The 16,916-nt window shown below is 38.2% G+C and overlaps 1 protein-coding gene across 1 annotated transcript; it reads right to left on the bottom strand.

The window, feature by feature from the left end:
• Positions 1–1,462: 1,462 nt before the first annotated feature.
• Positions 1,463–8,768, bottom strand: IFI44 (interferon induced protein 44). The gene is given in 3 exon segments (XM_035253054.3): positions 1,463–2,280; positions 3,232–3,268; positions 8,315–8,768. Coding segments are annotated over 3 exon segments (711 nt in total). The 3' UTR covers positions 1,463–2,060.
• Between the last annotated feature and the right edge of the window lie 8,148 nt (positions 8,769–16,916).

The following is a 16,916-nucleotide window of genomic DNA, read 5'->3' as shown; positions in this document are numbered from 1 at the left end:
TTAAGTTTAAACAAGGCACTTGACCTCCAAGATGCCCACTTGGGTCTCTTCCAAGTGTACTTTCCTTCTGTTCCTGGTCTAAAGTTTTATTTATTTGTTTGCTTATTAATTTTTATTTTTTGAGATGGCATCTCGCTCTGTCACCTAGGCTGGAGTGCAGTGGCATGATCTTGGCTCACTGCAACCTCCACCTCCCAGGTTTAAGCGATTCTCCTGCTTCAGCTTCCTGAGTAACTGGGACTACAGGTGGCGCACAGCTAATTTTTGTATTTTTAGTAGAGACAGGGTATCACCATGTTGCCAGGATGGTCTCAATCCCTTGACCTCATGATCCTCCTGGCTCAGCCTCCCAAAGTGCTGGGATTACAGGTGTGAGCCACTGCACGCAGGCCTCCTGCTCTAACACTTTTTAATGAACTTCCACTCCTGCTCTGAAACTTGTCTTGGTCTCTTTTTCTGCCTTATGCCCCTCAGTTGAATTCTTTCTTCCAAGAAGACAAGAATTGAGGATGCTGCAGATCTATACAGATTCACCACTGGTAACTCGGATAATTTCTGCCTCCAACATATTTTGGTGCCGTGACTTGGATACCTTCTGCCACTAACACCTGAGGCAGCCTTGAGTTCTGAGTGCAGACTGCCTGGAACTTAGACAGCTACTGCTAGTGAAACACTGCGTGTGTGAGACTTGCCACCAAGAGCTGCAATATTAAATTTAGAGTTGGAATTCCTTCAGCAAAATATGTTTACCAAGAACATAAAACAAGTGTTTTGATATTTTTTAATAGATGGACTCTTTTATTTTTTTATTCACAATTACTTGTATATTTTATAGATGTTGATAGAGGGATCCAATTGCATGTATACTTTTCCAAAATTAAATTTACTTCTTCCTCTGGTCAATTAGCTTCCACAGGTAGTTAATCAAATGGAGGATCACTGCGTTGTGAAAGTTCACTATCTATGAAAGTTTTATTTTCAGTTATATCTATAAATGAGTCTATATTTCCTTTATTGCACCAAACAATCATGGTAGGAAATTTAAATAATGCTGAGCACACTACACATCAGTAATACTACTGTGTTGTTTTACTACCAATCCCAGTAGATATTCCATTTTCTGCATACTATATATTTTCATGCAACTGGGGTAGTTCCCAGAGGCCGCTGCCCAGTAAATTCTAAGTTCCAACTCGTCTGAGAGAAAAGCATATGCCAGCCATTACAGAACAAGTTTTTACTGATAAAGGCTTTTAAGTAGCATCTGTTTCCCGTAAAGAGGAAATGGTGTTGATCCTTAATCTGTCCAATCTCAACCAATTTCACCACAAGGAACATGGATATTCTGGTTATGAGAAATTAGCAGTAAAGACTGCATTCCCAGTAATAACTTGCCATAGTAGGCTGGCGTTAGTGTTTCCACAGCCTAAGCCTCTAGTTTACCTAGTCCCAGCTTCTCTCTCTCCCTCCCTCCCTTCCTTCCTACCTTCTTTAATTTTTCCTTCCTTTCTTCTTTTCCTCCCTTATTTCCTCTTCCTTTATTGCTTTCTTTTTAAATTTCAAATAGCTTTACTGTCTTCCTAACTGGCCTATCTTGCACAGGCAAGATCCCTGAGAAAGATCTCCTTCTAGCGTCCCTGAGTTAAAATTCCTTCTCATATTAATAAGCCTCCAGAAAAGCTATCTACACTTGATTACCATATCAAATTTAATTCCAAAGGCTCCCAAATCCCTCTTAGTATGGTGGAGCTGGTTTTAGTTAATACGGTAAGTATAGCTGCTACTAACTGTTTATGCCGTGAATGCTGTTCGAGTATATGATTGGCACCCAATACACTTTAGTAGAGATGAGGTTTCACCATATTGGTGAGGCTGGTCTTGAACTCCTGATCTCATGATCTGCCTGCCTCAGTCTCCCAACATGCTGGGATTACAGGCATTAGCCACCACACCCAGCCAAGAATAATGTTTTATTGTAAATTGAGATGAAATCTACATGTAATAAAGTTGATCTGTAAAAGGCTTTTGAAATATAATTAATTTGAAAAGAGAAGCAAAAGTTAGGTGGCCTCAAATGTACTTACCTTCTCTGATGTCCCAGTTGTATTAGTGCCCACCAAAGCCTGATGTGTTACATGCCCTTGGAAACAGACCTTCTCTGAGTTGGAAAAGCTAGACTTCCCGGCTCCAACTGGACCCAGAGGCAGAATTCGTATTTTTTGAACCAGGGATCCATATGATTCATAAATTCTCAAGGCAGACAATAAGCTCTTCCTGAGCCTGTTTAGACACGACAGTTTTTAACAATTGACTGAGTTTAGGTCACAAAACCTTACAATGAATTTTACTAGAATTCATTTTTTCATAGATACTATTTTTGTTTAGCAACTTGCCTTCTCACATAAAAGACATGAGACTACCTTACCCCAAATCCTGTTGCAAAAAGAACAAAAAGCAAAATAATGCACAACTAAAACCAGACAAAATATTTCAGATTTAAGTTCCTAGACCATGTAAATCTATGAATAAATAATAGCTATATTAAACATAAAGATCAATATTTAAGACTAAACTTCAGAAGTCACACACATGTGATTAGTATTTTAAATGTGTAATTAGTATATTAAGTCCTATAGGCATAATAGTGATGTTTGATCAGGAGAATGAAACCATAGTCACAAAAAGTTCCCTACTAGAATAATGGTGGGGGTAAGGCAAGGTTGGTGTGATTTGTTAGAAGTAATAGTGGAAGCAGTGTTTGAAGGCCTCGGGTAAACAATATGATTTGGCTATGGACTCACTTGTAGCTCGAATTTGCTAGTTAGAATAGTAAGGATGAAGTCACAATACATGTGACTTCTGAAGTTTATGAAAGTAACCAATTTCTAACATATTATTGAAGTTCATGGTAGGTATTCCCCACCTGCCAACAGCAACTCTCAAGAGCAATTGAAACTTTAACTGCAAGAATCCTAAACAAAACGCAGACATACAAACTAATAATCGTTTTTATTCAAGTACATAACATTAAAACTTCCTCCCCTCTATTCAGTGATATTTTTGTTTTAACATTAATATTATCAGATATTTTATGATTATGGTACAGTTTGTTCTTGATGATCCACAAGTTATGTGTGATAATATGTGTTGCCAATTTTATTGATGAGACCTATGATTGAATAAGTCAAAGGTGATGAAGAGAGCAATAGAATCTTAAAGACATTGACTAACTCAGCGACCACTTTTATCTTTCTCTCGTCCAGTAAATCTAGGGAAATAATAAAAGAATAATGTAGATTAGCAGTTGTTGAATGATTGGCTGACTGAATGAATGTCAATGAATTGACTAGGGACAAATACTAAAATAGCTTTTCCATGATAACAGTCTTGCCTAGTGAAAAGGGAGCAATTTCGTAGAGAAAATTCTGTTAAATCTCATTAACATCATCTCATTTGAAGAGGCAAGGGCTAGAGGCAATAGACCCTACAAGACTGTACTATCAGCAGATCTCTTGTCATTCAATTACTCAACAGTGATGTGTGACTCACTCCAACATGGGAATTGAGGGTATGGGTGTTTTCTGAATAAAAGAAGCAAGGCCTACAGATGTGGGAATGCTCTAGTAAGACATTTTCTCCTCCATAATCCAGTAGGTCTAAGATGGTTAATGTGTGGAGACAAACAGAAAACAAGGGCACTAGATTTTCTCTACAACTTGATATTAACAATTGGAATTCCAGAAACTTCCAGCTCACTTAATTTTATTCCTGTCCCCAGAAGAGAAAATGAGACTCATGCCTGCCCAGTAAATTGTTCAGGGATAAGCAAAGGACTTCATTCAGATCAATAAGGCTCAGGCTCAGAATTACTTTTTCTTGGAAAGAGACATTTTTACAGTGATTTTAAAACAGAAAGGATAAGCATAAGTGTGGCTAGCAATCCTCTCAATTACGAAAGAAGAATATCATGTGGAACATTTCTAAACATGGCCATACATGTGGTAACAAAGTAAACAATAAATTACCAATAGTAGAAATTGTGAAAACATCACTCAATGTCTATAATAAGACTAGCAAAGCACAAGTACAAACAAATGGAAAAGCAGCCATGGGGGATTTTAAAAATCTCTTAAATAACTTTAATATCCCAAAGGAAATAAAAAACACAATTATAAAAATATAGAAAATAGCAATATAAAATTTTATATCCATTTTGTGATAAAATCCATTTCATGAATGACAAGAAAGAAGGAAAATGTTGAAAATTGAAAATAGATTTAAGAAGAAAAAAGAAACCCTAAGAATATAAAAGTAAATAATAAAATATGAAACCAAATTTTAAAATGTGAAGAAAGGATGAATTAATATGGTAATTGATTATTTTGAAAAGTAAAATAAATTATCTTGTTTTATCAGAGAAAGACAAAATTGCTAAATGTCATACCACCACTCATATACCAAAATAGTTACATATTCTAAAAATAATACAAAATGCTGAAAAAGATTTGAAGTGACGGCAACCCTTGATACTACTTATAGTTGTAGAAATTGATACACCTATGTTAGGAAATTTTGTTAGTGTCAACTGAAGATGAATATATACATACTCTATGATCCAGCAATGTCACTGGTATTTTCTTAAAAAAAAATTCATGTGTGTGAACCAAAAGATATGTACAGTAATATTTATAGCAGTATTATTTGTAATAGCCCCAAACTGGAAAACACAAATGTCCACCAGTGATGATTGGATAAAATACTGTGAAGAATGGACCGCAATGGAATTCTACATGAATGAAAAGGAACAAACTATTGCTACATACAATAATAAGGATGGATCACTATGGAGGTAGGAATTAAAGCAGCTAGACCAATACATTCACTCAATTTACTGGGGAACGCTCTCAGAAAAAAAGAAGATAATTGACCAAGTCTAATTTTCTAATAACTATGCCAGTAATTTTATATCCTGGTAAATAGACTAATGATATTTCCCACATGGAACAGTACTCATCTCTTGACTGTCCTTAACAGGATATCTGTTGGCTAAGAATTTCTTAGTAAATAAATTTAGATTCTGGCCAGCCACTGTGGCTCACACCTATAATCCCAGCACCTTGGGAGGCTGAGGCAGATGGATCACAAGGTCAGGAGTTTGAGACCAGCCTGGCCAGCATGGTGAAACCCCATCTATACTAAAATACAAAAAATTAGCCAGGGGTGGCGGCACATTCCTGTAATCCCAGCCACTTGGGAGGCTGAGGCAGGAGAATTGCTTGAACCCAGGAGGCAGAAGTTGCAGTCAGCTGAGATCGTGCCACTGTACTCCAGCCTGGGACACAAAGCAAGACTCCTTCTCAAAAAAAAAAAAAATCCAGTTTCTGTGGTTTAAGGGGGCATGCTTCCTTGAAAATGTCATGGAAGCTGGTGTATAATTTTTCAATATGTAAAGTGAACCATAAACTTTACTTAAAAGCCCTGCCTATTACATAAAGCATATGTGGAATATGGAAAGAAAAGACTTAGGGAGCCATACAGAATATCTAAGTACTTTTTCTGCCTTTTCTTAGATTTATGATTGCCCCTATCTTTGAAATTACTAATACAGCAATATTTGGTAAGAGATCTGATTCATAGGAGTCATATTTTAAATGAAATCTAATCCTTGTATTAGCTCAATGTCATAAATATAATATTGAATGGAAGAAGCTAGAAATAAAAAAGCTCACACTTTGGTAGGTTTATAATTATGTATATATGATTCAAAAGCAGAAAATATTAATGACCATGCAAGACATAGAATAATGGTTACCTTTGGTTGGTAATAAATGAAAAGAATCATGACAGAGTCTTTTGAAATGATGGTAGTCTATTTCTTAATCTGAATGTTGTTACATGAGGGTGTTCTAATTGTAAATACATTTATCAATTGTGTACTTTACTGATTATGGTGACATCTCAATAAAAAATTTACTTAACTGATCTAGGATGGCCGATATCATGATTTATCCAAGTAAATTTATTAAATATTTTTTATTTAATAAAAATTAAAGACAGAAAAGAAGAACAATCAAATGACTCAAATAGAAGTGAAAAAAAAAAGTAATGATAAATAATCTGGCTTTAGGTTTTCCACAACAACATCAATGCTGTAGAAACATTAAAATGTCTTCCCAAATAAATATAATACAAGAATGATGTACTCTTACAGTCATTCAAGTATGAATATTACAGGCAATTACTCTAGAACATGCAAATACTCAGGTAATGCCATTCACAGGAGCCCTTATTTTCAATGATTAGATATAAACAAGTATTTTATAGAAGATGCAAATCACCAATGCACATAAAGGTGTTATTGATCAAGGAAAAGTGGAAATAAAAAGGAGAAACTACCTTTTCACAATCAAATCAGCAAATATTCTAAAGCTTGGTGATATCCAAGATAGATAAGGATACAGGGAAATAGGCATTTCTATAATGATTAGGGATGGTATAGAAACTGAACCTCTTGAAAGGCATCCATCCAAATCCAAATGATCATAATCCTTAAGTGACAATTTCACTTCTAAGGAATCACTATAAAGAAATATTTTTGTAGATAAATTTATATGCATAAAGATACTACAGGAGCACTGTTTACAACAGCAGAAATTGGAAATAAATATTCTTTAGTAAAAAAATTAATTATGTTCTTTTAATATAGTGTGAAACTATATGAAAGCCACTGAAATGTCCATCAACAAACAAATGGACTTTTAAAATGTGGCATATGCATATAATGGAGTATTACTTTGCCTTACAAATGAAAAAAAAATCCTGCCATGGCCGGGTGCAGTGGCTCATGCCTGTAATCCCAGCACTTTGGGAGGCCGAGGCGGGCAGATCACAAGGTCAAGAGATCAAGACCATCCTGGCCAACATGGTGAAACCCTGTCTCTACTAAAAATACAAAAATTAGCCAGGCATGGTGGCACTCACCTGTGGTCCCAACTATTCGGGAGGCTGAGGCGGAAGAATCGCTTGAACCCAGGAGGCGGAGGTTGCAGTGAGCCGAGATTACACCACTGCACTCCAGCCTGGTAAAGAACAAGATTCTGTCTCAAAAAAAAAAATCCTGTCATTTGTGACAATATGAATTAAGTTGGAAGATATTAGGCTAAGTGAAATAAGCCAGACACAAAAGGACAAATACTACGTAATCCCACTTACATGAGGAATCTAAAATAGTCAAATTTATAAAAGCAGAGTTAGAATGGTGGTTTGCCAGGGACTGTGGGAAGGAGGAAAGGGGGATACATTTGTAAAAGGGTACAAAGTTTTACCTATGAAAGATAATTAAATCTTAGAGATCTACTGTACAGTATAGTACCTACAGTAACAATACTGTATGGCAGGGGTCCCCAAGCCTTGGGGCCACGGAACCGTGGCTGTCTGTGGCCAGTTAGGATCCAGGCCACACTGCAGGAGGTGAGCAGCAGGCGAGTGAGGCTTCATCTGTATTTACAGCTGCTCCCTATTGCTCATATTACAGCTTGAACTCTGCTTCCTGTCAGATCAGAGGTAGAATTAGATTCTCATAAGAGCGCGAACCCTATTAAGAGCTGTGCATGCTCCTTATGAGAATCTAATGCTTGATGATCAGTCACTGTCTCCCATCACCCCCCAGTTGGGACTGTTTAGTTGCAGAAAACAAGCTCAGGGTTCCCACTGATTCTACATTACAATGAGTCATATAATTATTTCATTATATGTTACAGCATAACAACAATAGAAAAGTGAAAAATACATGTAATGTGCTTCAAACCATCCCCCCACCACCAGTCTGTGGAAAAACTGTCTTCCACGAAACTGGTCCCTGGTGCCAAAAAGGTGGCAACCACTGCTGGTCTACAGTAAGTCTTCACTTAACATCATCATGGATTCTTGACAACTGTAATTTTAAGCAAAATAACATATAGCATGTCCTTGAAAAATGTCTTTCTTCCATAATCGTGAGGGAAATAAATTGATTTCCTTCTAAGTTATTTCATTTAAGTCACAGTTTCCAAGAACCTACAGTCCACATTATGTGAGGATTTACTGTACTTAAAAATTTACTAAGGATAAATCTTATGTTAAGTGTTTCTATCAAAAATATATATTTTATTGACCATGGTTGTGTCTTAGCAAACAATTTGTGTCCAGGTTTCAGTATGAACCATCCAAATTATGGACAAATGAAAAGGTCACATTTCCTTAAAGAGATGAATTGGTTCAAACCAACCAAACATGCAAGGGAGATCTCTATACAGGATTTCCTAATTAAACCTACCTTCACAAGGAAAAACTTCACATTCCTGAATAGACATAGTACGATTTTGGCCAAGTCCAAGATTTTCAATATTATTTGAGCTCATAATCACTTTTTGGTTACTTGCATCTATCTGGAAATCACTGGAATAATATTGTATATTTTCATCATCAAACAGTATGTCTGGTGTATATCGTCCCGTTTCGCATTTTGAAATTTTAGTCTCTTGAAGTGTGAAAAGGAGGATGGCAGCATACTTTCCTTGCTGGTAACTCATTTGTGAATAAGCTCCAATAACATGATCTCCACTATAAATCACTGTTAGAGTAGGCCCTTGATTACAACATCTATCAAGCAACGCTTGTTTAGAGAATCCATGGACACTAGCCTTATAGAGAAGGCTAAGCCACTTTTCTCCAATTTAATTTTGCAGGATCTTTTCTTGCAACCATGTCAAATGCATTGTCACTGCCATACTGCTTGACCTAACGGCAAATCAGATATATTTTCCATTAAATATTAAAAAACAGATAACATGTACTGTTATAAAACTTGCATTTATGCGTCTTATATACTCTACATAACAAAGGGTGAACAAACAGCAAAAAATGAGAAAACAAAGGATAAACAGACAACAAAAAACAAATTAGCTAATTTTTTACTATAAATTATTTTTTTTAACTAAGCAAAACAGAGATTGACAAGTGGCACTGTCTTTGAGAGAGAGATTGACAGAGAGACTAATGCTTGCTAGGAAAAATGAAAAGCAGAAAGACATTTACCTGTTGTAGTGTCGATAGCATCAGCTAGAGCTGAGGGTAGCTGCTCTGTCTGGATATCTATGTAGGAAGACACAAAATGAGAGAAGGAAATTATTTGGCAGCCTTGAAGCTTTGAAGACTCGGAGAAGGGAAACAAACTTAGGACGCCCAGCCCACTTGATAGCATGCCAACTTCTCTCAACAGAGAAGCATAAACTGATCTAGCTAATTTAGATAGTACATTTATATAAAAAATAATACTGGGAGAAATAAGGAATTGAAGTCAGAGGGAAGGAAACATAACACTCACTGGCTTTTCACAAATATTTCTATTTAAGAATAATGCAACCAATTTCTGTATATGGACATATAAAAAGTAGTGCATATTCTGCCTCTAGAATATGTATCTCAAATTCATTTACATCTCTTAATCCCAGCTATCAATTTATTCTATCTACACTAGCATACTTCCTTATGTAGAATGTTATTATAGCCTCCAAATTTGTTCCTCTGCTTTTCTGCCTGGCTCCTGTCTTCTAACCACAGGAAAATGAGGAGATGTCATTTATAGAGATAAGATATAAGATATATACAAGATAAAAACCAACTCATGTCAATTTCATGATAAAGTCCCTTCTCTAACATCCCATTGCTAGGGATCATAAATTTGTGTTCTATAGGCAGAATTCAGCCTTCATATTTGTTGTGTAGGGCCAATATAATTTCTTTCTTTTTTTTTAATTTTTGAGTGTGAATGCTTTTATATCATTGGGTATCCACTCTCCAGTCCTCCTTTGTCCCCTCTTGCTTTGTACCTGACTGGTTATAACAAATTTAAATTAACTGCCTGCCCTAAAAAGGATTTCTTAATTTGTTGGCCCTATTAAAAACAATAGCACATCAAATAAAAATAGTTTAAGCAGCTTATGGGTATTAGTACTTAGCTTTACAAATTATATTATTATAGGCTCATTATTTTCCAGTCAATTTACAGGTATTTCACATATGTATTTTAATAACTTTATGATGAATACAATATTATTGCTACTTTTCAAATAAATAATCAGAGCTTTGGAGTTAAGGGAGAAGAAGAGTAGGAAGAGAAGTGAGAAGGAAAGGAATCTCCTACTTTACACAGCATAATCAGGAAAGGTCTATCTAATGAGACGTCATTGGAGAAGTGTCCTGAAGGAGTGAGAGGGAGCACCATGGAAATAATTAGGAAAAGACCTTTATAAGCAGAGAGAAGGTCAAGTATAATCACCCCTGTGGCAGCTTGTTGCAGTAAGGAGGTCAGTATGGTTGGAGCAGAGTTAAGTTTGGAGGAGAACGGCTGTGAATACTCTGGCCACTGTGTGGAGAAAGGACTAGAAGGGGAGAGTACAGGACAGCTAGAGGCTTTCACAACATCCAGGGTGATGGATATAGATTGGAGGGATAGTGGTGGAAGTAAAGATAGCCAGATTCAGGATATCTTTTAAAGATAAGAGAAAGTCAAGAGAATTTACTGTTGGAATGGATATGGAGTGGCAGGGGTACAGGAGGATGAATGAAAGAGGATAATTTAATATGACCCCAGGATTTTTTGCTTGGTAAATGTTGGAATTATTTATTGAGATAGATGTACTGGGATATTTCTTTAGGAGAAACCAAATATTTGGTCTTTCCCTGAAATCTATCAGTGATTACATAATATAGGTAATTGGGTATACGAGATCAGAGACCAGGTAAGAAGTAATGGTTGGAGAATAAATTTGGGCATCATCAGCATATGACATACCTAAAGCAAAGAGTAAGTTTCAATTAATAAGAGCAAGCAGTCCTATGGACCAGGTGCTGCCCTTCCCCACAACTTTCAGAGGTCATGATTATTAAATGGGTTTATCTAAGACTAAGAAGGCATGGTCAGAAAAGTAGAAGAAAGCCAGAAGAGTGAGTCATCCTGGGAGCCAAAGGAAAGACGAGGAATTGATTAAGTGCATCAAATGAAGGGGCTCTTTCTTTCAAAGCCTCTTCCACTTATGCATCTAGAAGGACTCTTTCTGGAGAGCAGTAAATTTGGGGATTGCCTTATCTAACTGTAAGAAGAGGACATTTGGGTGACTGTCTTCCTGTAATGGAAATGCTAGAAAGTGCATTTCCTTAAGCGACAATTTCACTTCTAAGAAGTCACCTAAAGAAGTATTTTTGTAGACAAAGTTATATGCATAAAGATACTACAGGAGCACTGTTTACAACAGCAAAAATTGGAAATGACTTAAATGTTATTTAGTAAAAGAAAACTTACGTTCTTTTCAACTCAAGCAGATTTACAGGAAAAAAACAAACAAGCCCATTCAAAAGTGGGCAAAGGATATGAACAGATACTTTACGAAAGAAGACATATATGAGGCCAACAATCATATGAAAAAATGCTCATCGTCACTGGTCATCAGAGAGATGCAAATCAAAACCACATTGAGATACCATCTCACGCCAGTTAGAATGGCGATCATTAAAAAATCTGGAGACAACAGATGCTGGAGAGGATGTGGAGAAAAAGGAACACTTTTACACTGTTGGTGGGAGTGTAAATTAGTTCAACCATTGTGGAAGACAGTGTGGCGATTCGTCAAGGCCTTAGAAACAGAAATTCCATTTGACCCAGCAATCCCATTACTGGGTATATATCCAAAAGACTATAAATCGTTCTACTATAAGGACACATGTACACGAATGTTCATTGCAGCACTGTTTACAATAGCAAAGACCTGGAAGCAACCCAAATGCCCATTGATAATAGACTGGATTGGAAAAATGTGGCACATATACACCATGGAATATTATGCAGCAATCAGAAATGATGAGTTCGTGTCGTTTGTAGGGACATGGATGAATCTGGAGAACATCATCCTCAGCAAACTGACACAAGAACAGAAAATGAAACACCGCATATTCTCACTCATAGGTGGGTGATGAAAAATGAGAACACATGGACACAGAAAGGGGAGTACTAAACACTGGGGTCTATTGGGGGGAAAAGGGGAGGGCCAGTGGGAGGGGGAGGTGGGGAGGGATAGCCTGGGGAGAAATGCCAAATGTGGGTGAAGGGGAGAAGAAAAGCAAAGCACACTGCCATGTGTGTACCTACGCAACTGTCTCGCATGCTCTGCTCATGTACCCCAAAACCTATAATTAAATAAAAAATTAAAAAAAAAAAAGAAAACTTACGTTCTTTTCATGTAGTGTGAAACTGCAACATGAAAGCAACTGAAATGCTGGAAAGTGCCAGATGTGGAGATTGTAGCTCTGCTACAACAAAGGGGCAAAGTAGAGGACCTGTCTCCACAAAACTGAGTCACACACTGCAGCCTGTGGCTGACAAGCCGTCTCAGAGAGGCCTCCTGCCCTGGCACGAATGAATCTTTAAGGGTGAGCAGTTCCATTTCCCTATTTTTAAGCCCATTGGAGTGGGCCTCTTGCCCAAATTGTCTGATCTGCTGAGGGTATTCATGTTTTTGTTTTTCTTATTATGGCCATAGCTTTATAAGCTGCTGGTGGTAAGGAAGGCTTTGAAGCTGAACCCAACAGAGAAACACGGGACAATTTCCAGAAAGCTGTGGCAGGGATGGAGCAGTCTCAAGCAGAGAACACTAAGTAATATATGTAGGGCTTTTGAAGATCAGCAGGTGATAAACACAGTGTCACCACTACCTGCACACTTTCTATGTTCAGGTCCCACTGCTCCCTGCCAGCCTCAAAGGAGCAGGAAGCCCTCCTTTTTTCATTCTGAAGATTGTGTCAAGAACTCAAACGAGTAGAAGTGGCTAACATGGGCCTGACAGATACCTATCTGTTCATTTAATAAGAAGCCTGAAAATCTTAGGGTAATATTTGACAAATCCCCTGTATCATCAATTGAACTGAAATAAACAAAATTTAGCTGCTTAATAAAGGAACAGGACACAGAGGTAGGAAGAGAGATCATTTGGTAGCCTGTGCTTACTCTCCTACTCTTCAAGATATGTTGTTTCAAGAGATGGCATTTACCAAGACACAAGTAAAACTGCCCTCTCTCAAATAATCCAGTAATTTAGGTAGCTCTTGCTCATGATGTGTAAAATATTCCCAAGTAAAATTATGTCCTTTAAATGAACCATCACTTTCAAGAAACTAATGTTCCCAGGTCTTTTCCTTGAACCTCTGTAAGACATAAATGTTCCATTCCATATGAGTTCAGAGGTGTAATATATCCCACCAAGTGACTCGTGCTGGGACTCCCCTTCCATACTTCCATGGGTCCTTTTGGTGCCAGTGACCTACCTTGTGTGTTGGGATTATTTTGAGTATCCTAGGTCCAAATAAAGGGGATATATTCCAACTGGTCAGATTGCCTCAGCTAAATTTCAGGACAGAGGTGGGTTCTTACATTGGAAATTCTATAGATGGCAGTCCATTATTAATGGAAGATCCATAGGCCACATCAATAAAACTGACAGCATTTCTTCTCGATGAAGTGAGGCATGGGGATTCCTCAAATAATGGCAAAGACTTCCATCATGTTTCCTGGCTTCCATGTATTATCCTGACTCTGACCCATCACATAGTCCTCAGAAGTCTCCCTCTGCTGACCACATTCTTTCTCTTGGTCTCTCCAGTTCTGTTTCTCTCTCCTCCTTCCACCAGAGTTATGTCTAATTTTTCTTTCCTCTTCTTTTCCAGAATGGGTAACTGTCTTGCATTATCTCCAGAAATAGGAAATGTAAATAACTCTAACTCTATTACTTTTTAAATCCATAATCATTATGTAAATTCTATGTCCAGATTCTTTTATGCCCTGACCTACCAACAGCAGTCTACTGTAGAAATTTAGAAGTCTGAATATTGGCTGCAATGGCTAATGTCTGTAATTCCAGCACTTTGGGAGGCTGAGGCAGGTGGATTGCATGAGCTCAGGAGTTCAAGACAAGCCTGGGCAACATGGTAAAACCCCATCTCTACCAAAAAAAAAAAAAAAAAAATCCCGCCTCCCAAAAAAGTTAGCCAGGTCTGGTGGTGCATGCCTGTGGTCCCAGTTATTCAGGATGCTAAAGAGAGAGGATTGCTTGAGCCCAGGAGATTGAGGTTGCAATGAGCTGAGATCGCACCGCTGGACTCCAGCCTCCTGAGTGACAGAGTGAGACCCTGTCTACAAAAAAATTTTAAAAAGGAGTCATTATTTCTGGTTGTTCTTTTTTGCTGCCTCAACTCCCTCATTTAACCACTACCTCATTTAGTTTTCAAGAGAACAAAGTGACTGGGAAATGGGAAACCATGTATAAAAAAATGCAGGAAAATATATTAAAATGCCGCATTAAGAAGTTGTCTAACTACACACCGTATCTGATGTGGTTTGGATGTGTCCCCACTCAAATCTTATCTGGAATTGTGGTTCCTATAATCCCCAGGTGTCATGAGAGGGACTAGATGTAGAAAACTGAATTATGGGGGCGATTTCCCCTATTCTGTTCTCATTGCAGTGAGTTAGTTCTCACAAGATCTGATGGTTTTATAAAGGGCTTCCCCTTTTTCCGGGCACTTATTTCTCTCTCCTGCTGCCATGTGAAGAAGGACATGTCTGCTTCCATTTCCACCATAGCTTCCTGAGGCATCCCCAGCCCCACAGAACTGTGAGTCAGTTAAGCCACTTTCCTTTATAAATTACCCAATCTCGGGCAGTTCTTTATAGCAGTGTGAGAACAGGCTAATACAGTAAATTGGCACAGAGGGAGTGGGATGCTATTATGAGGATACCCAAAAATGTAGAAGCAACTTTGGAGCTGGGTAGCAGGCAGAGGTTGGAACAGTTTAGAGGACTCAGAAGAAGAGAGAAAAATGTGGGAAACTTTGGAACTTCCTAGAGACGTGGCGAGCTCAGAAGACAGTAAGATGTGGGAAAATTTGGAACTTCCTAGAGACTCATTGAGTGGCTTTGAACAAAATACTGATAGTGATATGGACAATGAAGTTTAGGCTGAGGTGGTCTCAGATGGAGATGAGAAACTTGCTGGGAACTGGAGCAAAAGTAACTCTTGCTGTGCTTTAGCAAAGAGACTGGCAGCATTTTATCACTACCCTGAAGATCTATGGAACTTTAAACCTGAGAGAGATGATTTGGTGTATCTGGCAGAAGAAATTTCTAAGCGGCGAAGCATGCAAGAAAAAGCGGAGCATAAAAGTTGAAAAATTTGCAGCCTGACAATAGGATAGAAAAGAAAAACCTATTTTCTAGGGAGAAATTCAACTGGTTGCAGAAATTTAATAAGTAACCAGAAATGGAATGTTAATCACCAAGACAATGGGGAAAATATCTCCAGGGCATGTCAGAGATCTCATGGCAGTCCCTTCTATCACAGGCCTAGAGACCTAGGAGGGAAAAATAGTTTCCTAGGCTGGGTCCAGGGACTCTACTGCTGTGTGCAGCCTCGGGACTGTTTCCCAGTTGCTCCAGCCATGATTTAAAGGGGTCAAAGTAAAGCTCAGGATGTTGCTTCAGAGGGTGCAAAACCCCAGCCTTGGCAGCTTCCATGTAGTGTTGGTCCTATGGGTACACAGAGGACAAGAATTGAGCTTTGGGAACTTCTGCCTAGATTTCAGAGAATGTATGGAAACACCTATACATCCAGGTAGAAGTCTGCTACAGAGGCAGAGCCCTCATAGAGAACCTTTGCTGGAGCAATGTGGAAGGGAAACATGGGATAAAAGTCCCCACACAGAGTCTTCACTGGGGCACTGCCTAGTGGAGCTACGAGAAAAGGGCTGCTTTCCTTCAGACCCCAGAATGATAAATTCATTGACAGCTTGCACTGTGTGTTCAGAAAAGCCACACTCAATGCCAGCTGTGAAAGCAGCTCCGGTGGGGGTGCTTTACCCTGCAAAGTCACAGGGACAGAGCTTCTCAAGGTCTTGGGAGCCCACTTCTTGCATCAGCAGGATATGGAAGTAATAAATGGATTCAAAGGTGATCATTGAAGAGCTTTAAGCTTTGACTGTCCCACTGGATTTCAGACTTGCATGGGGCCTGTAACCCCTTCATTTTGGCCAATTTCTCCTATTGAGAATAGGTGTATCTCCAAGTTGGGAAGTAACTAACTTGCTCATAGGCAGAAGGGAATTGCCTTGTCTCAGATGAAATCTTGGACTATAGACTTTTAAGTTAATGGGGGGACTGTTGGGAAGGCATAATTATGTTTTGAAATGTGAGGACATGAGATCTGGGAAAGGATCAGTGGTGGAATAATATGGTTTGGCTGTGTCCCCACTCAAATCTCTTCTTGAATTTTGGTTCCCATAATCTCCATTTGTTGTAGGAGGGACCAGGTGAAAATAATTGAATCATGTGGGCAGTTTCCCCCATCCTGTTCTCATCATAGTGAGTTAATTCTCATGAGATCTGAGAATTAGGCACAATTTTTCTTTGCCAGGCACTCATTTTTCTATCCTGCCACCATGTGGAGAAGGACATATTTGCTTCCCTTTACACCATGATTGTGAGCTTCCTGAGGGCTCCCAGTCCTGTAGAACTGAGTCAAATTAAAAATATTTCCTTTATAAATTACCCAGTTTTGGGCAGTTCTTTATAGCAACATGAAAACACACTAATACAGTGTCCATCTGAAATGTCTAAAGTCCTATCATACAAATGAATCGCATTTTTTTTCTCTCTCTCTGACCTTCAAAATCTGACACTTATCATCTATCTTGTAGAATAAGGTCTCATACACTCAAAACACCATAAATGAATTTATCTTGGTATGCTTATTTAAATTGTAGGAGTCTGTTCACATGTTAATTCCTTCTCTATCATTTTATCAAAACAGAAGACAAATGAGCTCAGAGGCTTA

This window comes from Callithrix jacchus, chromosome 7, assembly GCF_049354715.1.
Source record: "Callithrix jacchus isolate 240 chromosome 7, calJac240_pri, whole genome shotgun sequence".
NCBI classification, from domain to species: domain Eukaryota; kingdom Metazoa; phylum Chordata; class Mammalia; order Primates; family Cebidae; genus Callithrix; species Callithrix jacchus.
Note: the sequence above shows the minus strand (reverse complement) of the source record. Positions and strands in the feature narration are given on the sequence as shown.